Source organism: Canis lupus, chromosome 35, assembly GCF_048164855.1.
Source record: "Canis lupus baileyi chromosome 35, mCanLup2.hap1, whole genome shotgun sequence".
NCBI lineage: Eukaryota > Metazoa > Chordata > Mammalia > Carnivora > Canidae > Canis > Canis lupus.
Genome location: NC_132872.1, coordinates 13,171,679 through 13,193,280, shown reverse-complemented (window position 1 = coordinate 13,193,280; position 21,602 = coordinate 13,171,679). Strand labels below are relative to the sequence as shown.

The window sequence follows — 21,602 nt, the reverse complement described above, 5'->3', positions numbered from 1 at the left end:
ACTTATTAAGTGGGCATTTTGAAGAATCTTTTTTTTTAATTCTAAGATTGTTGACATCTGAAGTTTGTGAAAGTGGGGAGACATTGGGAAAGATACAGTGGAGTGACTATTTTCCAATTTCAGGAAAGGGAGCAGTGCCAGTGGATTTTGCTCTATCTGCTTTCTGTTCAGCAATGCTCAGGATATTAGTAATGGGGGACATTATAGTTGTTTGGATCTGTGGGATATGATTGTATTCGCTAGTCTAGTTACTGTTCAGATTAGGCCTGGTGTGGGAACCCCTGAAGTCTTTTACTATAGTGAAAACCAAATCTATAAAAACCAAAACTAAATCCAAGTCAAATTTAAAATCAAATCCAAATTTAAAAGCAAACTGAGACCAAATCTATGAAAACCAAATCTAAATCAGCTTTGGTTTGGGAATACTATAGCAAGTATCTTTAATGAAAACTAAATCCATACTCTTGAAAACATATATAAAAATTCAGTAGTTCCTAAAAATCACAGAATGCATTAAGAGACAGTCCTTGAGTTCTTTTGAAAAGATAGTTGAGAGTAAGTTTTTAAAAGGATTGCGCTCCATGAATGACTCCACTCTCTTGGTGTCCTAACCATTCATGCTTTGGATGATTTAGTAGGATGAATTAGTAAGTAGCAGGATGAATTAGTAATTTCCTGCCTGTCTAAACCTCTGACTTTAGGAAGATCTACTCTGTCACCCAGTGGCCAGATAGGTAAGTGACGCCAAAACAGGGATTTCTTTTCCTCCTCTTTCTTCCCTGTTTTTTTTACAAGAATAGTCCTTAAAAATAAGTTGCCTTATTGATCCTATAAAATTAACATTCATAAAGGATGATATTAAATCTCATATAAGCTGTGTTCATATCTATAAATAAAGAATGACAGTAGTGTAGTTGTTGTATTGCATGTGAGCCCTGATCGCATTTCCTCCCTTGCTAGTGTCCCTTTAAAGACTGATTTTATGGCAGTAAGACCTTACATGTACTATCCAGCCTTCTTTTGTGGATGTTTTCTTTAAGGTACATGGAATGACTTTTTTCTTATTCGATTATCATTACATAACAAATCTCTTGCTTTCCCTAAGCAGATTTCAAAATCTCAGGCTTATCATACATATTAAGTGAGTATTATAATGAATCTATTTTTTTATTTTCTGGAAGTTGTGAGGTTATGAAGACACTTGAAGTCAGTGAACTGGGGAAAATAAGAAAGGTCAAAAGAAAGGAATTTATGTGTGGATTTAGAGGGAGTTAGGTAAATGGCAGATTATTTTAAACCCAACATCGTTTTATTTAAAATGGTAGTATTTTGATCCACCATTGTGAGCATTCTGAGTGAGAAAATGAAAGGATTTCCTTTTTTCCTCTTTTCTGCCATCTATAGATTGTAATCTTCAGGAGGGGGACACTAGACCATTTTGAAGTAGAGACTCCCTCTAGACTCATGTATCCCTGAGAGGAATCAGCAAAGCAGAGCATCATGAAATATCTCATGGAGGGACCTGAAACAACTAGTTCAGTCTCTTTGATGTGGAGTTTAACTGAAGCCCATACAGGGAAAGTTAGCTTAGAATCTGCTTTGACTGGCTTCTTTTTTTGATGTTCTTATTCTATAGTAGGCATTTTAAAACCCACCAAGATTGAAGGGTGCCCTTTTAGGGATATTTCTGTACTTCCAGAAATGGGTTCTGGGCCATCAGCTCCTGAGCAAAATGCTAAGCATTATGTTTTAATCTGTTAAACCATATGCAAACTTAAAAATTTGGTATATGATACTTCACAGAATAAGCTGTAGAACCATGTTTATCTAGAGTGTTGCTGCTGATAAGCTTTCCTCAGCTTAATAACTACATACCTGGTTTTGGGGAGTTCAGAGCATATGAGAAGGTGCTGGGGGTTTCCTGGCAGATGAACATGAGTTGACACAATGTATCCACATCTACAAGTATAAAGTAATTATGGCTATGTTTTTGGCCACAGATATATTTCTGTTGCTGTTAGGATTTACTTCTTTCACCTGCCCTGCTCTATCATATCATGGATAGTCTGTGAAACATCTGCCCCGGGGGTACAGCCTTGAGTGGAAGCTGATGAACTGGCTTGATGGCATGAGACACCCGGGCTGTGTCATGACAGAGTTAAGTTTGATTTTATATAGCTAAGATTAGAATTTGGTGTGACAGGATTCCCTAGCCAAAGTCACTTGTGTTGAGAATGGAAGTAAAGTCAGGTAAAGATTAGGCTGGGGGAGGAGGACATAAGAATAGCAAAATTGGAATCCATGACCTGTAGCTGACAGAACAAGATGAATTGGAAAGTCAAGCAAAGAAAAACAGAAATCAAATATCAGGTGATGCTTATTAATTACCAAAGGTGAGAACAAGAAGACCTCTATCGAAAGCTGAGAAAGAGCCATGAAATAGTCTAGTATGTCAGGGAAGCAGCCATTAGACTGAACCAGGTAACCCTGACATAGTTACCTGAGTCACGTGTTTGAACAACACTCTCAAATTGAACTTGATCTTTTAGATGCAAAGAAAGCCCTCCATCTGAGTCAAGAAGATAGCAAGTCGCCAGTTTTTAGTAGATAGAAGATAAAACAAATGGTGTGTCCTTACTTACTCAAAACCCAAATCATCTGCTGTTCTTGTACACCTACCTAGTACATTTTTTGTGAACCCTCAAAACACTGTCAACATATGGTTTATTCCTTTATGCCCATGTTCTTCTCATATTTATTTATCTGTCTCATTTCCCCCATCATTTCCACTGACCACTTTCAAACTGATATGTTTGAATATTTTCAATTTAAGAAATATTTTTTTCTTTATTGGAAATAGTAACTGCTACCAGGTTGAGTGATGTTCTTTTCCCCACTTGAAATACCACTTGCTAGTTTCATATGTTACAGCAGTATTATTGGTGACGTTGCTTGGAAGGAGGCTTTAAAGTACTTGACTATCATAATTAATGATCCCAGGTGGAAATAGTTTATTTCCTGTCCTTACTTCTTTGAATTAGTTTACATACAAAGGGTATTATTAATTTCCAATAGTAGTACCATGAATTCTATTGTATCAGTCATAATACAAAACAATTTATCTAACAGTGGAGTTGAAATGAAAAATGAAAATGTATTGAAATGTTTATATGAGTGTAAGTTCTTTTCTTCATAAATGTGAACAAGAAACTTACTTTTGAAAAATTATAGTTTGAGAACTCCTTAGTGAAATGACTGCTTCTAGGGCTGAGACGGGGAATACACAAAATGAGGCTGGAGTTTTTTGTAGGGCCATAAATAAAGAAATGCTTTTTTTAAAAAAAAGGAATATCAGAAGGGCATAGGAGTCAACCTGAAAGAGCTCCTAATGGCCAAACTAAAAAAATTTGATCAACAACACAAATAATGATAGAACTGGTATAAACTAAACTGTAAAATAACTATTCATGAGTTCATACTGATATAAATGATCAAATAAATATGTAAATGAGGGAGAAAGCACAAGTCTTCCTTACAGAGTTTCAAATAATATACATAGATACTTCCCTTTACAGGAGGTGGAACTTAATTCTCCTTCTCTAGAGTATGGACTGGACTGAACTTAGTGACTCATTTCTAACAAACAGAACATGGTAACTTTACAGTGGAAGAACCTGCCAGATGCCACCTCAAGTGATCATGGTTACCATTGGTAACCACATAGTTGGTAACCACATAGTATTGTTGCAGGGGAAAGGTAAATCAATATTCTCCTAAATTCCCTGCACCTTTAGCAAAATAGATTGACAGAAATCATTTAATGAGGGAGCAAAAGCAATCGTTGGGATAAAGGCAGAGCTAGAAGAATTTACCTGCCTTTACCTGACCAGGCTGCTGACCATAAATAACGTTGATACCCTGGATCCCCAATCTCCTGAGTTTGACGAGAAGGGCACCTTACATTTGTGGGCATTCTTCCCCAAATCCACAACCCCAGTCTAATCATGAAAAAACAGATAACCCTAAGTTGAGGGACATTCTACAAAATACCTGACCAGTGTTCTTCAAGTGTGTAAGGCCATTAAAAAACAAGGAAAGAATGAGAGACTGTCACAATTGGAGGAGACTAGGGAGATAAAATAACTAAATACATCGTGGTATTTTGGATTTGATCCTTGTACAGAAAAAGGATATTACTGGGAAAGGGCAGGAATAATACCCAGCTTCATTAATTGTAAATCAAAAAATTATTCCCAAATAAAAAGCTAAAATATATGGCTGTAAAATCAAAGTCCTTTAAATAATAATTGATCCTAAGACACTTTTTTTAGCATCTTAAGTAGTTATTCATTCTTTCAAAAATAGTTATTTAACACTTATGTGCCAAATACATAATGTGTACAGGGGTTTAAAATTGACATGGTCCCTACTCACATGGAACTTAGACTATTACTGGGGAGAGAGGCAATAAATAAGTCAATAAGCCAATAAACATATAATTACAACTCAGGTTAAGTTCTGTGAGGGAAATGAGCAGGATCAATAGAATTACCTCTACTTGTTTTCTTTCTTTGTGAAATATGAATTATTTTTACAATGAACGTATATTCTGTATCAGAAAAGTCTATTTCTCAAGCCTAATTGGGAAGTTATCTCACAAGACCTTAGCACATTACCTAGTTTCAGTGATTTATTTCTATACCAAAGAGCCATTATTTGAAATTGTTGTGACTGGCTTTTGCCTGCACATAGTATTGTTGCAGGGGAAAGGTAAATCAATATTCTCCTGAGTTCTCTGCACCTGTAGCAAAATAGATAGACAGAAATCATTTAATGAGGGAGAAAAAGCAATCGTTGGGATAAAGGCAGAGCTAGAAGAATTTACCTGCCTTTACCTGACCAGGCTGCTTCCCAATGGTTTAATATTGACAGATGCTCTACGCATCTTAGTGCATGATATCTGTAATAGGGGGAGCTTTTGTCACAGTTTTTATTCTGTATCAATGGAACATAATCCTTGAGACAATAAATAATCCCAGTCCTGAAATCATTAAAATTTCATATTGGATTGCTTTGCTCTATTTCTTTTACCAGACTCTTATTCCTAGCTATCTTATTTCTTCTCAACTTTTTTTCTTCTCTCTTCTTTTCTTTCCTTTTGATTCTTCTAAGTTAAACTCCTAGCAGTATAAAATAGAGGTTAAGTTGGTACGCCATGGAGCTGCAGTGAATCCAAGTTCCATTTCGGTCACTCATCAGCTATGGAGCTTTGGAAGTTCTCTCTTTCCCTCATTTTCCTCATCTATATGATGAGATGATGATAATACCATCCACCTTTCAGGATTGCTGTGAGGATAAGAGGAATGAATACCTGTAAGGTGCTTAGTACAGTTCCTGGCTTATATTAAGTACCAAATAAGCATGGGCTATTATATATAATGTTTCTAGGGAACGTGAAGAGAGATGAGCAGATATTGTTTCTTCATTTTCTACCAGCCAGTAGCTTTCAACACTATCATTATCAGGTTCCCAGAGAAATGTAATATTCCTTGACTTGAAGATTATTTTTCAGAAGGGTTTCTTAGTTCTTTTAATGGGTGGTATTGAGAATAGGTTGTAAATATGATGATGCTTATCTTGGGGCAGTCAGCTTTAAATCAGGCTGGAAACATTATTCAGGCTACCGAGTGAGTGAATGAGTTAGAGCCATTCGTGACTTAATATTTACTGAATGTATGAGCATTCAGAAATAGGACCTGCTAATTCCTGTGGTAGATACACCCTTGTGTGTCCCACTGTTAACCTTGTCACTTTTGAAATACTCTTTTGAGTGATACATTATGGGAGTTTGATATCATTCAGGTTAGATAGTTTTATATCTTTAGGGTTTGATGACTGAAATATTGATCATATATAGTTTAATTAGATATATACTATGTATATTTGTATACAGTGCTTATGTATATAATGCCAATTTGGAGTTTTAATAAAGTGTGTGGAGTGTGCTGATCATTGTAATCACATTTAAAAAACCATTTTGTGCAAAAACAAAACAAAATCTTGAAATTACCATTCTTTAGTTTCTCCCCTTTCAGTCCTGTGGTTTTTTTTGTTTGTTTCCCCAGAAAATGTTCCTGAGAAAGATCTTCATGGAAGACTTTATATCAACCGTGTTTTTCGTATCAGTGCTGAGAGAATGTTTGAATTGCTCTTCACCAGTTCACGCTTTATGCAGAGATTTGCCAATTCTAGAAATATAATCGGTTGGTCTTGTGTTTACCTAATGATAAATAAGGGAGAATTTTATTATCCTTTAAGAGTTGAGCCTATTTATGCTGCCAGGGGAAAAACTAGGGTTTGATTTTATTTTGGTGATATATAAGCTGGTATTTAAGCATTTCAGTTAAATTTACATGCAAACATTGACTCATTGTTCAGTTAGTCAGATCCTACCTACAATTAAGTCAAACTCTTTGAAACTAAAACTCCATTTATTTATTAATGTAGCAGTTTGGTTGGGTGGGACCCATTTAAGAGAATTTCATTGTGGAACAATCGGATTCTAGTGGGGTATAAATTGGTACAGTCACTTTGGAAATGGTTTGGCAGTAAGCAGAACATAAAAAATTCTCTCTGACTCAACAATTCTACTAGTAGGTATATATCCTTCAGAAATGGAAATGTGTACTCTGAATGACATGTACTACAGTGTTCATGGCAGCATGTTTACAATGGTCTCAAAACAAAACAGCCCAAATATCTACCAATTACTAGAATGGATAAACAAATTGTGTATCTTCACACAAAAGAATACTGTATAGCAATGCAAAAGCAGTTGATGCTACTTATAACAATAATCCCACAGATTTAATGTTAAGCACAAGAAGCCAGACACAAAAGAGTACATACTGTGATTTCTTGATACAAAGTTCTGAACAGGCAAAACTAATTTATGGGCACAGAATCAGCATAGTATTTACTGTACTATGTTGTACATAGTTGGATGGAGAGTTGGATGGGTAAAGAGTGGGAGGAAGCTTCTGGGATGTTGGTAAAGTCTATTTTGATCTGGGTAGTGGTACACATATGTGTTTTTGTGTGTGTGTGCAAACTCCTGGAGCTATACGCCTCAGATTGCTGTGTCTGTGGTATATCTCAATGAAAATACCAAAACAGAAAAAACATTCCAGTTAGGAAATTAGTTATACTCATAAAAAGGATTCCATTGGTTGTGTGTTAAAAGTTCTGTTTTGGTAAACATCTCAAATGAGTTTATAGTTAGTTTGAAACTTAGTTTATCCTAAATATTCCAAAATATTTTATAAATTTTGGGAGCACATGGTTTAGCTTGCTATATAAAATTATAAAACAGAAGCAGCAGAGATTCATATAAGTTGAGTCATTTGATATAGTCAAAGAGAAAGTTATCCTACAATCAATTTATAGTTGAGCCACTTTACTAGTGATTAAATATTATTGTTTTTCTGTGAAACTTTTATGTAAACATAACTACATATTCATAGGTTGTTCATTGATATATACAAAATTTTTTCTTATTCAGAGATATAGCAAAGTGATTTCTCAATGATAGCTGTTGAGTCCTGTGATTATGTTAAGAACTTTATGTTTAAAAAATCTTTTTTTTTTCTGTTCTAGTTTTAAGAATGTGGAATATCTAAGGGATATCAATTTTCCTCTTCACTCAGTAGCTTGTGTTTAACTGTATCTCTTCTGAATCTATTTTGTATTTTCTTGCTATTCATGTCTGTCTGGAAAACCTGATATTTTAGAAGAGTTGGATATGTTAATTTTCTTAATTTTCTAAAATGATGCCTATTAATATTGCACTGCCATTTTTATGACTGACAAGGCCCAAGAAGAACTAGCATGTTATTCATGCTGGTACAAAATGAAGTTTGTTCTTTTTTTCTTTATTTCTTCTATTTTTAAAAAAATATTTATTAGAGGGGGAGAGCAGGGGGATGGACAAAGGGAGGAGGGGAGAGAGAGAATCTCAAGCAAACTCTGAGTGCAGAGCTCAATGTGGTGCTTGATCCCACAACCCTGAGATCATGACCTGAGCCAAAATCAAGAATAGGACACTGACTGAGTTTGTTCTTTGACTCACAACTGTATTAGGTGTCTGATATCATATCTAGCTTCAATGTGGATGACTATATTTGCTATCTGATGTTCTAAATGGCTTTTGGAAGCAAAGGCTTCTGGCTAATTACAAGTGTAAACAATAATAGGAATGTTGCTATGTAGACTAGAATTAGTCAGGTTTGCTCCCAAAGAGATAATCTGTTTATGATTGATTGCACATCATTCTGCTATCTGCTGAACTTGCTATCTGGTCATCAAAGTTCAATTTCTTGAGAATGGGTTTCAAAAGTTTTTATTTTTATTTAAAAATTTTTTTAATTTTAATTTTTAAAGTTCTTTATTTAGCACAATGAGAGAGAGAGAGAGAGAGAGTAAGAAAGAATAAGCAGAGGGAGCAGCAGAGAGAGACTCCCTGCCAAGCAGGGAGCCAAATACGGGACTTGATCCCAGGACCCTGGGATCATGACCTGAGCCAAAGGCAGAAACAACCAACTGAGCCACCCAGGTGGCCCACAGAGGCTTGTTTTCAAGAACATTAATAAATATTTCTTTTTTTAACTGAAAGATTCGTGTATAGTCAATTGTTTGTGGGTTTAATCTAATTTCAGCACTAAGATGGTACTATTGGATTTTTTTTTAATTAGGAGCTTTTAAATAGGTGTTCATTTAAATCTTTGTTTACAGCTCTGTGACACTACTTTTGTAATTCAAAACTCAGTTTTAAGTCTTTCTGTTCAACTTTTTAATTTTGAAAATTGTAAACCTTCACAAAAGTTGCATGAATAGTATAATAAAACCTGCATAGCCATTCCTAAGATACACCAATTTGTGTGTGTGTGTGTGTGGCAAAATGTACATAACATAAAATATACCACTTGAACCACTTTTAAGTGTTCAGGTCAGTGGCATTAAGTACATCCACATTATGCAACCATCATCACCGTCCATCTCCAGAACTGTTGCATCTTCCCAAACTGCAACTCTACCTATTAAACCATAAGTCTCCATTCCCCCCCTTCTCCAACTGCTGATGACTACTATTCTCCTTTCTGTCTCTAGGAACTTGGCTACTTTTGGTGCCTCACGTAAGGGGAATCACCCAACATGTCCCTTTGTGTCTGGCTTATTTCACTTAAGGGTTTATCTATCTTGTAGCATGTGTCAGACTTTCATTCCTTTTTAAGTTGAATACTATTCCATTGTATATATAAAGCACATGTTGCTTATCCATTCATACATTAATGGAATTTTGAGTTGTTTCTACTTTTTAGTTATTGTGAATAATGCTGCTATGAACACTGATGTATTTGAGTTCCTGCTTTCAATTCCTATGGGTATATACCTAGAAGTGGAATAACTGGATCATAGGTAATTCTATGGTTAGCTTTGTGAGGAATGGCCATACTGTTTTCCATAGTGGCCACATCATTTTACATCCCGCCCCCCACCCCCAGCAATGCATAAAGGTTATAATTTCTCCACATCGTTGCCAGCACTTGTTATTTTCAGTAATAGTAACGGCCATTCTGATAGGTGTGAAGACTCACCAATTTAAAAACTTTATTACATCAGAGGATTCATAAAGTATTGTGCAATTCCTGCTTTTTATTACTTTAACTCAATATATCAAAATGGTGCATGTGTCCTTTGTATATTGTTGCCATTTTTCTTATAATTTCATCCCTGATTTTTCCTATCATGATGAGCTTTACTTAGATATTGGAGGTCTTGGCTTTTCCAAAATATTGTTAATTATATGATGTTTTGGTACATGATGTTCAGTAGGCTTGTTGGTAACATTGGTGACAATATAACTGGAAGACATACTTTTTTATCCTTGTTAATAGTTGCTTTGTTGAATAGTATGCAGGTTTTTTTTTTTTTTAAGATTTTGTTTATTTATTCATGAAAGATACAGAGAGAGAGAGAGGCAAGTTCCATGCAGGAAGCCCAATGTGGGACTCGATCCCAGAACCCCAGGATCACGCTCTGAGCTAAAGGCAGATGCTCAACTGCTGAGCCACCCAAGCATCCCATATGAAATTTTAAAAGCAGAATTTGATGATATCTTAAAATTATGTTACTAATATTATATTATTACTAATATTTTATATTACTAATAACAATGGATTATTTGTATATTTTTCTGAAACAGACTGACATAGGACCAAAATAATTTTTTGAAAATTTCAGAATAAATTTTGTATCTTCTTTTTTTAAAATTTTTATTTATTTATGATAGTCACACAGAGAGAGAGAGAGAGAACGGCAGAGACACAGGCAGAGAGAGAAGCAGGCTCCATGCACCAGGAGCCCGACGTGGGATTCGATCCCGGGTCTCCAGGATCGCGCCCTGGGCCAAAGGCAGGCGCCAAACCACTGCGCCACCCAGGGATCCCCTGTATCTTCTTTCATGTACAACTAACTAAATTATTTTTTAGAGCAAATTATATATGGTAGGGATGCCTGGCTGGCTCAGAAAAGCATGCAACTCTTGATGTTGGGGTCATGAGTTCAAGCCCCATGTTGGGTGTACTGATCATAAATAATATATTAAAAATTATGTATGGTAGATTCCATGATTATGCCTTTTTAGTTTAGCTTAAAGATTTTTTCCAGATACTCAAAAGGCAGCTTTGGGGTCCCTCAAAAAATCTCGAGGCCTACCTGTATGAAAGAAGTTGAGTAAAATTGGCTGTATCAAAAGGCTTGCTTCATTTTTTTAATGATGGGTAATGGGTTAAAGACTTCTATATTTTAGATGTTGACAAACAGTAGTCAAGCATACTAATTGCTTAAATTCATGAGTGCTAACAGAATTTGGTGATTTAGTCAGATCTTTGAAAAGAGTTCACTATGCTGTTACCTATATATTCCTAGTCTTTGGCTTCTTAAATGATCTTCACTGTATGCTGCTATGTTCTAAAAATGTATTTCTGTTCAATGTATATTTTTACTCACTGTGTTATTTTTTTTTAAGATTTTATTTCTTTGAGAGAGAGAGAGAGAGAGAGCGCACAAGGTTGGGGGGGGGGGAGGTGGAGGTGAGGGCAGAGGAAAAGGGCTAAGGAGAACCAAACTTCCTGCTGAGCAGAGAGCCTGAAGCTGGCCAATCTCTGAGGTCATGACCTGAGACCTCCAGATGCCCCTCATCGTGTTATTATTAAGCAAATAAGAGAGATTTTTAAAAAAGATTTTATTTATTTATTCATGAGAAACACGGAGAGAGAGAGGCAGAGAAATAGGCAGAGGGAGAAGTAGGCTCTATGCAGGGAGCCTGATGTGGGACTTGATTCCAGGATCCTGAGATCATGACCTGAGCTGAAGGCAGACACTCAACCACTGAGCCACCCAGATGCCCCAATAAGAGAGAATTTTAATCAAGATGTTGCCATAAATACAAAGAGATTTTCTTACAGCTTTCTTAATATGGAAATATTATATAGTTATTTATATTCCACAGCCCCCTCCTTGATTAAAGATTTTGACAAATAAGCCATTAACATTACATATTTTGTCATTACATAATTTCTTATTAACATGATTTTTCCACAAGTTGGGATCAAGGTCTTATTTTTGCATAATGGCAAATGTCTTTCAAGGTTTTGTCCTCAATGATGGGAAAGTTAAAGTATTGTTCTGTTTGTGTTTGGTAAGGCAGGTGCCATTACTTCTTTTCACAGGTACTGGGGACTTCAAAATGAAGACTACAGATGAAACACCTTTTAATTTTCTCTTCTAAAGAAAAGAAAAAAAGCGTATTAATAGACAACAATTTAGAAGTAAATGGATCAAAGTTGGGGAATATGTCACATACAAGAATAGTGCCTCACATTTAATTTTATTTTCCTTTAATGTTGAAATGATAATACAGTCATAAAGAAGTTAGGACTGGCCAAAAATAAAAATTTAAATAATTAAAAACTACTTCTCATTAATCATCAGGGAAATGAAAATTAAAAGCACAGTGAGATATTACCTCACACTTGTCAGAATGGCTAGAATAAAAAACACAAGAAATAACAAGTGTTGGCAAAGATGTGGAGAAAAAGGAACCGTTGTACACTGTTGGTAGGAATGCAAATTAGTGTAGTCACTGTGGAAAACAGTATGGAGGTTCCTGAAAAAAATTAAAAATAGAATTACCATATGATCCAGTAATTCCATTACTGGATATTTACCCAAATAAAATGAAATCAGTAAGTCAAAAAGATATATGCACCCCTGTGTTTACTGAAGCATTATTTATAATAGCAAAGATATGGAAGCCACCCAGGTGTCCATCAATAGATGAATGGATAAAGAAGATGTGGTATGTATGTGTGTAGAAATATATGTGATGGAATATTACCCAGCCTTAAAAAAGGAATGAAAATTTGCCATTTCCAACAACATGGATGGACCTGCGGGATATAATGCAAAGTGAAGTAAGACAGAAAAAAACAAATACCATATAATTTTACTCATATGCAGAATTTAAGAAAACAAAAGAAAAAACAAAGAACAAAAGAGACAAAAAACCAGACCCAAATACAGAGAACAAGCTGATGGTTGCCAGAGGGAAGGTGGGGTGTGTGTGTGAAATACATGAAGGGGATTAAGAGTACATTTGTCATGGGTAAAGCATAGACTTGTTGAATCATTATGTGATATACTTGAAACTAATATAACACTGTATGTTAATTATATTTTTTTTAAAAAAATCTACTTCTGATTACATTTTAAATCATACTTTTCAGATTTTTAGAACCAACTCTCTTTTTATATTTGCTGTGATTAGATGTGGTGTCCACCCCTTGGAAAGTAGAACCTGGAGGTGATCAACTGAGAACCATGACCTACACTATAGTCCTTAATAATCCACTTACTGGAAAGTGCACTGCTGCCACTGAAAAGCAGGTATGTCTACTGTGTCAGTATTCCTAAATAATCATGTGTGAGAAGAGAGAAGATGCTTGTCACATTCACCAGCTTACAAGACAATTTTCAGAAATAAGTAGCAAAAAAATTTTTTAGAAGAGAGGAGAGACTGTCGGATTAAAAAGAGACTTAAGAGGCATATCAACCAAATCAACCCAATCCTAATTTAAAGAAACAAACTAAAAAGATAGTTACAAGATTTAAGGAATTAATTTTTACATGTAACTACGGTATTATTTTGTATTATATTTATATTTTAAAGAAATGGGTATTTTTTTTAAAAGATTCTATTTATTTATTCATGAGAGACACAGAAAGAGGCAGAGACACAGGCAGAGGGAGAAGCAGGCTGTATGCAGGGAGCCCGATGCAGGACTCCAGGATCACACCCTGAGCCAAAGGCACATGCTAAACCACTGAGCTACCCAGGCGCCCCAAGAAAAGAGTTATCTTTTAAAGAGACACAATGAAGAAATTATAAAGAGATACACTGGCATATTTGTGAATAAAATTATACTGATGTCTGGGGTATCCTTTAAAAGTAATCTAGCCAGGCAGAGCATCGTGGTGGAGGGAAGGAATGTGGGGATAGGGTACAGATGAAGCAGGACTAGGCAAGGGTTAATGTTGAAGCTGGCTGATGAGTTTTTGAGGATTCATTATACTTCATTTCTACTCTTGTGTATGTTTGAACTTTTTCATGATAAATGGTTTAAAAACACTACTTTGGGATCTGATATACAGGATCATATCAAGAGTTAGGGCCACATAACTAGAGGGCTACAGTACTGTACAGGAAGAGATTATAGGATATTCAGTGCTCTGCTCAGTGGCCAGTGTGGTGCTGCCTTTATAGTGGAGTTTGTGTTTGACCAAATTGTGTTGAAGTATAGTGTATCTGTTCTGCAAGTAGTTAGAAAATATCTTAACATCTGAACTAGTTATGTTCTTGTGGCTTTCATCCAGTGTTAAAAAGGAATTAATTTTTCCAAAAGATTTTTTTCCAAAAAGATTTTCAAACATTTAAGAAAAGATTGGTATTTTTATATTGGACTCTTAGATAAGCTTGACAAGGTATGGTTAAAATGAGGAAGGAATTTGAGTGAAGCCACTCCAAATCTTGTTTAGGGAAAGCAGTGTTTTCTTTGGTTGTCCTCTTCCTTCACTTTTTTGGTGAAGGGAGATTGTTACATTTTTAAGAGTTTTGGAGTGGATCTTTGCTTTGTTCAAATGAATTTTGAATTGTTCCCCTATCAGGAACATTTAACATTCTTTATAAACTAAATAACATACACAAGAGACTATATGGTTCCTCTCTCCTCCACAAACCTAAAAGAAAGAAAAAAAATAATTGTACAATGAAATGACAGAGAAACAGCAAACCCTATTTCTGCAGGTCACATCTTCTCAATTCATAGATAGCACAGCCAACATAGAGGCTCTTCTGGTCTGTATGTAGGCTTTTCATGTCTTTTATTTTTGAGAAGGAATTCTAATTTGTATATATTCTAAATTGGCAAGGAATTTAATATATTAAACTTGTACATGCAAAAATTTTTCTAATCTTATTTTGGCAGACACTGTATAAAGAAAGTCGAGAAGCACAATTTTATCTGGTAGATTCAGAAGTAGTGACACATGATGTTCCCTACCATGATTACTTCTATACCTTAAACAGATACCATATCATCCGATCCTCAAAACAGAAATGCCGGCTGAGGTGAGCTATTGTAAATGAGTGTTTTAGTCAGGCTAGGTGAGATTATATTCTGGAACATATCAATCCTAAAATCTTTGTAGCCTTACACAACCAAGCTTTATTCCTTGCTCAAATTACACATCCACTAGTGGTCAGTAGAGGGATGGGGTTCCTCACTCAAGGTCGCATGCGGATGAGTGCTTTGACATCCTGGAGCTACACAATCATTCCTGTGTCATTCCTGTTCCTACAGGGAGAGTTGTAGAACTGTGTTCACAGTCCAGTGGCCAGAACTAGTAACAGGACCCTGTTTAAAGCCAAGGCGGCTGTGAGTTCTTAAGAAACACATGGTGAGCACATGGCTGCAATGGGAAATAAGAAATGTTGGTGAATCAAAGATAGTGACGGGCCACCATGTGCTTTGCCTGGTCTTAGCTATTGTAGTTACTTTCACCTAATTTGTGACCACTAGAGATTTTTTGCACAAGGCATTTAGAAAATTTAGAATTTATTTTGAGCTTTTATTGCTACTTAAGTAAAGAAAATTTAGGGCTAGAGAAAGAAATGAATAAAATGCCAAGTACTTGGAAAATCTCATGAAGTTATTAGCAGCATATAGTAATTTTTAAATAAGTCATAATCAGTGAACAGATTTTCTTTTATACTCTTAATGACTTTGGGTCTTTTTGGCTTTCCATTCAACATAATCTTACACTGAATTGCAATGTTAACAGAACTAAATTCTTTCCTTTAAATAAATATTCTTTCCTCTTTATTTTATTAGAGTTTCCACAGATTTGAAATATAGAAAGCAACCATGGGCCATTATCAAATCTCTAATTGAAAAGAATTCCTGGAGTTCATTGGAGGACTATTTCAAACAGCTTGGTTTGTAAATTTCTTGATGTATCTATTTTTGTAAAGATAGTATTTATTAACAAAACTGATTGTCCATTTGGGTCAATAGCTGGAACTAGTAGACGATGTTGGATTGACTCCCACTGAAGTGGTTCTAACTATTCTCTACTTGGAATTTGAAAACTTTTCGTTTTCATTCGTCTAACAAACACTTGTATTATGTTTATTATGTGCCAGACATGTCCTGTGTGTTTTATAAATGTCAGCCCCTTACAATCCTATGCGGAAGGTACTGGTATTTTTTTTCCATTTTAAGAATAAATATTGAAAGAGAAAGAGAAGTTAAGTGGCTTGTCTAAGATCACACAGTAAGGGCCTATCACAGCCTCTTCAAGGAGCCAAGGAAGCTGACTGCCATGAGAGACTGTAACTTCATCACAAATACGCCCTAGTGTTCCTTGGTGCCCGTCCCCCACCGCAATCCTTATGAATGCATCTTCCTTGGGTTTATGCAGGCACACTTAGCAATGGTAGGTATCATGTACATCTATGGATTTGGTGGTGGTGGGTACTAGACTGGAGAAGTGATATAGTTGTTCTTTTTTGCATATTTCTTAAAATAAAACATGAGGAAAAAATATATACATACATGAATTTAATTCTGGTTAAAGAAAAACTAGGGGTCAGTCATTCAGTTCAGGGTAAATTAAGGCTTCATCATTTAATTTGTTGATTATTTTCCTTGCTCTTCTCTCTTGGCTACTCATTATTAAACTCCTAATCAGGAACAAAGAAAATGAAATTCAGAAATTAGTTTGGCCGCTGGATAATGAGCTTCTAATAAAAAATCTGGTGAAGGAAAGGTTGAAACAAATGACAAAAATGAGGTTTTTAGGTTGTTTGCAGATTTTCCTTACCAGTCTTTCTTTTTTGCAAACCCTTATTGAAAACTAGAACTATTATATGCTACTTCTTCCTTTGATGTTGACAATCAAGTACCACAATCTATCTTGGAAATCTTTCTAATGATCGAATGTAAGTGGGTAGCCTGTTGTTTCCATAACTGAAATCATTATGTTAATATTTAATATAGCACATGGTGAATTTGCTCTGATGATCCCATCATTTATTAATACAGATCATTCTTCCTACAATCATTCATTGTAGGATCACTTTACCTTCCAAAAGTTTTTATTAAGAGTAAGTTTGAATCTAGGCCATGAGAACCTAAGTAATAAAGAAGGGTACCAAGGCTTGGCTTAAAAAACAAACAACAAAACACCCCTCCCACCCCCGTATCTTATAGTCAAGGTTTCTCTACTATCTAAAGATTTTTTTTTTTTCCTTCTTAGAATCAGACTTGTTAATGGAAGAATCTATGTTAAATCAGTCTATTGAGGACACTGGAAAACTTAGCAGCTTGCGAAGGAGAAGGCGAACATTCAACCGAACAGCAGAGACAGTTCCTAAACTTTCTTCTCAGCGTTCTTCTGGAGATGTGGGCTTAGATGCCAAAGGGGATGTTTCAGGTAGCTGTTACCTGGTAAACAGAGATGGAAGATTTTAGTTTACTTACATGAAGTAGACTATGGGTTATATTTATTGACATGTCAGTTAGGAGGTCTCCCTTTTTCCTCTCCTTTTCTGATCATGTTTATCAAACTCTGCGTTCCTTAAAAATAACTAAGGAATAAGTGTAAAGAATCAGTTGTAAAAATGGCAGGCATACGGCCATCTAATGTATTTTACTGGGCCCACATGATACTTTAAAAATTGGACATTTTGATATAAAAACTCAGATCTGACAGCTCTGGACTCAAATCCCTTCACAGCAACAATCAGTTGGAGCTTAGTAGTAGCTGCTCCATCAGACAGAGCATGTGCTTCCCAAGTCCCCAGTCCCAACCACTGTCCCTTGCTGCTGGATGATTCACTCATGAATTTCCTAGTCTTTACAGACATTTTATTTCTACCCTTGAAAGTACTAAACTGATTATATGCTTTAACCTTTATGTACTCTCAGGTCCAGCCCAGCAAATTGCAAAGATAGAATTTGACTTTTATTATCCTCACTCTCAATTTTGAAGACATCTTGCCTCTACTGTTATTCCCTCCCTCTCTATTCCCTCCCTCTCGGAACTATAAAACTGTTACACTTCTCACCCTTCTACATTATCAAATCCTCTTTTAAGGCTTATATCTTAGTGTGACTATGTATCTGCTACTTTAGCTTAATAACACTTTAGCTTTGGAATTTATAAATTTGAGCAAAAGAGAACAGGTGAGGATTGTAATGCAAACAATGTACATAAACCCAGCTCAAATATTATTTGCAGGGATGGAACTTAGCTAGAGATCATACATGATGTATTGAATTGCTTATTTTAGAGTAAATTAATCTGTAACGTAGACCAAATTTGCAGGACTCGTGTAGATTTTCTTTTTGTAAATTTGTTTCAAATTAGTCAAGCCATTAGAAATCAACAAAGGGGGCTGGGAATTTACCCTACATCAAGTTGTCTTTATAAATCATGTAAAAAAATTTCTTTTCCAGTTCTTTTCAAATGAAATTAAATCTTAGCCAGTGTTAATCACAGTCCTGTTCTAATAGAGATTTTTGTGTGTTGTGATCTACAGGAAAGAAAAAGGAAATGGAAAACTGTAACTTTGCCCTTATTGTGGTGATGAGTATTTTGTAAGTATTTGTTTTGAGTGCTTATTTTGGTTGTGTCTTCATTTATCTTTTAATAGTTTCCAAAAGGATTTGATGCATTTGTATGTTATTGTACAGAAATTGCCACTATTTGACCAATTTTGGTCTCCAAAAACATTAATTTTAAATGCTTCAGTCTGATAGTTTTTGATTTTCAGGAGAATTATTAGATTTGAGGAAATACCCAAGTACACATTCAATAAACGTTTTTTAATTAATTAGCTAATTAATCCACACATGGAGCCCAATGCAGGGCTTGAACACATGACCCTGAGATCAAGAACTAAGGTGAGATCAAGCATTGGACGCTTAACCCACCGAACCACCCAGGCCACCCCTATATGGCGGAATTAATCTGACTTATTTCTACCATCATTTTTTTATTGGAAGTTCTATAAATTTAAAGAGAGTATTTATATATGCAAGTGGGTGAAATCCCAGTAGTGCTGTTTTGCTCTATTTGATTAGACTAATGATCCTTACCTTTTATGGTTAATTTCCTAAAATGCAGATTTCTACACCCCAGTCCCAGAGATTGAGTCAGTAGGCCTTGGGCAGAGATTAAGAATCTCGGAGTATTCTATAGGAATCAATGCAGGCAATCATATGTAGGCGACTGTTATCTACATGGCTGTATCTGAGTATTGAGGTAGTCTATTAGATTTAATTGAATTGGTTCTGACTGGGGATATACTCTTGGTGAATATTTTCTGGAATGAAGTTCTTTTATCAGCTGCTTTTTCTAATTGTAGATTTCTGAATGTAAAAAAAATTTTTTTTTTAAGATTTTTATTTATTTATTCATGAGAGACACACAGAGAGAGGCAGAGACACAGGCAGAGGGAGAAGCAGGCTCCATGCAGGGAGCCCAATGTGGGACTTGATCCTGGGACTCTGGGATCATGATAAGTTGAAGGCAGATGCTCAACAACTGAGCCACCCAGGTGCCCAGAAAATGTTTGATATACCTTTGAGTTTTATAAAACGTTTTATATTCTGCTTAAGTTGGTTTGCTATGACAGTTTTGAATATGAAATATTATCAGTGATCTTTTGTATTACCATGCAGAAAATTTATAGTCAGATGTTGAAATGTTGGTCTGTATACTATTTCAGTGTCACAATAATTTCATAGATTTGATTTTCTTGTTCCTTAGTTTTCATTTTTTAAAAAAATCCTCTTCTGAGTAGGTTAAGATGAATACTATATATTTTTAAGTGCAAGCTAATATTTTAACAGAAAAAATAAGAGAGATATGATGCCACCTATATATTTGCATATATATGTATCATAAGAAGTATATCCATTCAATTGAAAGACTGCTATGAGAACCAATGAGTAGTTCATTTAGCATGTAACATTTTATATATGATACTATTCATATATATTTGGGATTTGATACTTCCTTTATCTAAGTTGAACTAGAAGAAATTTTTGCTGAATAGTAATGTAAAAAATTTGGTTTTCAGTGGGAGTAAGGTGGATGTTCATCTACATAAGATCAAGTCCATATTGATTTTCATTTCCTTTTTAGAAGTGCAGCATTATGGGTGTATATGGCTTAAGCCAGAGGCACCCAAAAATAGATCTCAAAAGCTTACTTGGTAGATTTCTAAGCTGGTGGTCACACATCAGCACTGGCAGGATTCCTCGCAGAAAGGAGAGATATTAGGAACAATCCCAATCTGTTTTCTTTGAGGACTTTATTGTGACTGTAGTTACTTTCCAACTTTTTCCTCACTGTCCACTTAATTCCTAAAAGTGGTTGTTTCATACAATAAGGTAGGGATAGCTGATTTAAATAATATAACAATAATTGGAAACTAGGCAACATACAGTTTTAGAGTTTTTACCTGTATAGTCTACATGAGCAGTGCTTAAGGAATGGATTAACCAGGTATGCTTTGCCCTAGTTTGCTGTTGCTAGTTCTGTTGAATGTGACGCTGTTTCTGAAGCTGTCAAAGATAGAATATGCTGCTCAGTCCTTTTACCGTCTCCATCTCCAAGAAGAGAAATCTTTACAGTAAGTCTGTTTTCCCCCAACCTATTATTATTTCAATAATTCTTTTGTTGCAGAAAACTTAATTCTAGTTCAGAGATTTGGATCTGCTGTTTTGTAGTCACAAACTTTTTTGTTTAATTTTTTGTTTTGTTTGCAAATTTATAGGACACAGATGATTTCTGTAAATGAAAGATTAGAAGCTGTCCTCCTGATTTTTAAGATTTTTTTTTTCAGTTTAGCCTCTGATATGGTGTCAGAAGTGGAAAATATTCAGAAGAAAAGAGATCAGGCCCGTCGTTTAAAAGGAGTACTCCGAGACTCGGTCATGATGCTTGAACAGGTAGGCAACTCTGTACCATAGTCCTTAGTGTTTTCATAGCACTATGAACCAGTTGCTCCTCTGGCTGTGTACAAATATTTACTATACCATTATTTGAAGAAACCCCCCTCCTAGAGGCAGTTACCCTAGAGTTTCTGTATTATTCAGAATACAGAATTTATGTGTACAGTCACTTGTATTTTTTTTCAAAATGGAAGCATACTATACACTGTTGTACACCTTCATTTTATAATTTGTAATATATATTGAAGATGTTTCCTTATCAGCATGTACATTTGACTCTTAAGTAATGGTGGAATTAGGGGGGCTGACCCTTGTACCGTCGAAAATTGCATATAACTTTTGACTCCCCAGAAACTTAACAACTTGATAGCCTACTGTTGACTAGAAGCCTTACTGATAACATAGATGATTAACACATATTTTGTATGTTATATGTATTACATATTTTTATAGCTAGATAAAGAAAATATTCTTAAGAAAATCATAGAGAAAATACATTTACAGTGTCGTCCTGTAAAAAATCTGTGTATAAGTGGTCCCATGACATTCAAACCCATGTTGTTCAAAGATCAACTGTATATATCTACCTCATTCTTTTTACCGATACTTCTGTATAAAAATTTATGCTTAATATTAACTCTTTTTATAGAGTTTGTAGATATACTATTGATTATTTTGTTTTTATCTATTAACCATGTATTTTGGAGATGCTTCCATATTAGCATATAAAGCACTTCCTCCTCTTTTAACAACTGCATAGAATTCAACTACATAAATGTGCTATAATTAATGATTTTACTAGTTCTCCATTGAAGAATGAACATGCAGATTATTTTGAGGTTTTGCTATAGACATTTATCTGTTGAACACAGTGTCATCAATAAGTGCTGCTCAGTTCCATGAACCAACATTTAGGATCCCCTTTGAAAAAGAAAGATTACTATTTCCATTATAATACGT

At 35.2% G+C, this 21,602-nt stretch overlaps 1 protein-coding gene across 3 annotated transcripts in view; it reads left to right on the top strand.

Annotated features, from left to right (window-relative positions):
• The window catches only part of GRAMD1C (GRAM domain containing 1C), an 88,509-nt gene that overhangs the window by 60,727 nt on the left and 6,180 nt on the right, over window positions 1-21,602 (top strand). For 2 of the 3 annotated variants that reach the window (XM_072812436.1, XM_072812434.1), the window contains 9 exons: window positions 702-734; window positions 6,126-6,263; window positions 12,887-13,005; window positions 14,604-14,746; window positions 15,510-15,613; window positions 16,936-17,112; window positions 18,221-18,278; window positions 20,210-20,320; window positions 20,534-20,639. In XM_072812436.1, coding sequence (XP_072668537.1) covers window positions 702-734; window positions 6,126-6,263; window positions 12,887-13,005; window positions 14,604-14,746; window positions 15,510-15,613; window positions 16,936-17,112; window positions 18,221-18,278; window positions 20,210-20,320; window positions 20,534-20,639 — 989 coding nt within the window. The remainder of the gene's footprint in view (window positions 1-701; window positions 735-6,125; window positions 6,264-12,886; window positions 13,006-14,603; window positions 14,747-15,509; window positions 15,614-16,935; window positions 17,113-18,220; window positions 18,279-20,209; window positions 20,321-20,533; window positions 20,640-21,602) is intronic. The other variant, XM_072812435.1, reaches the window with a different exon arrangement.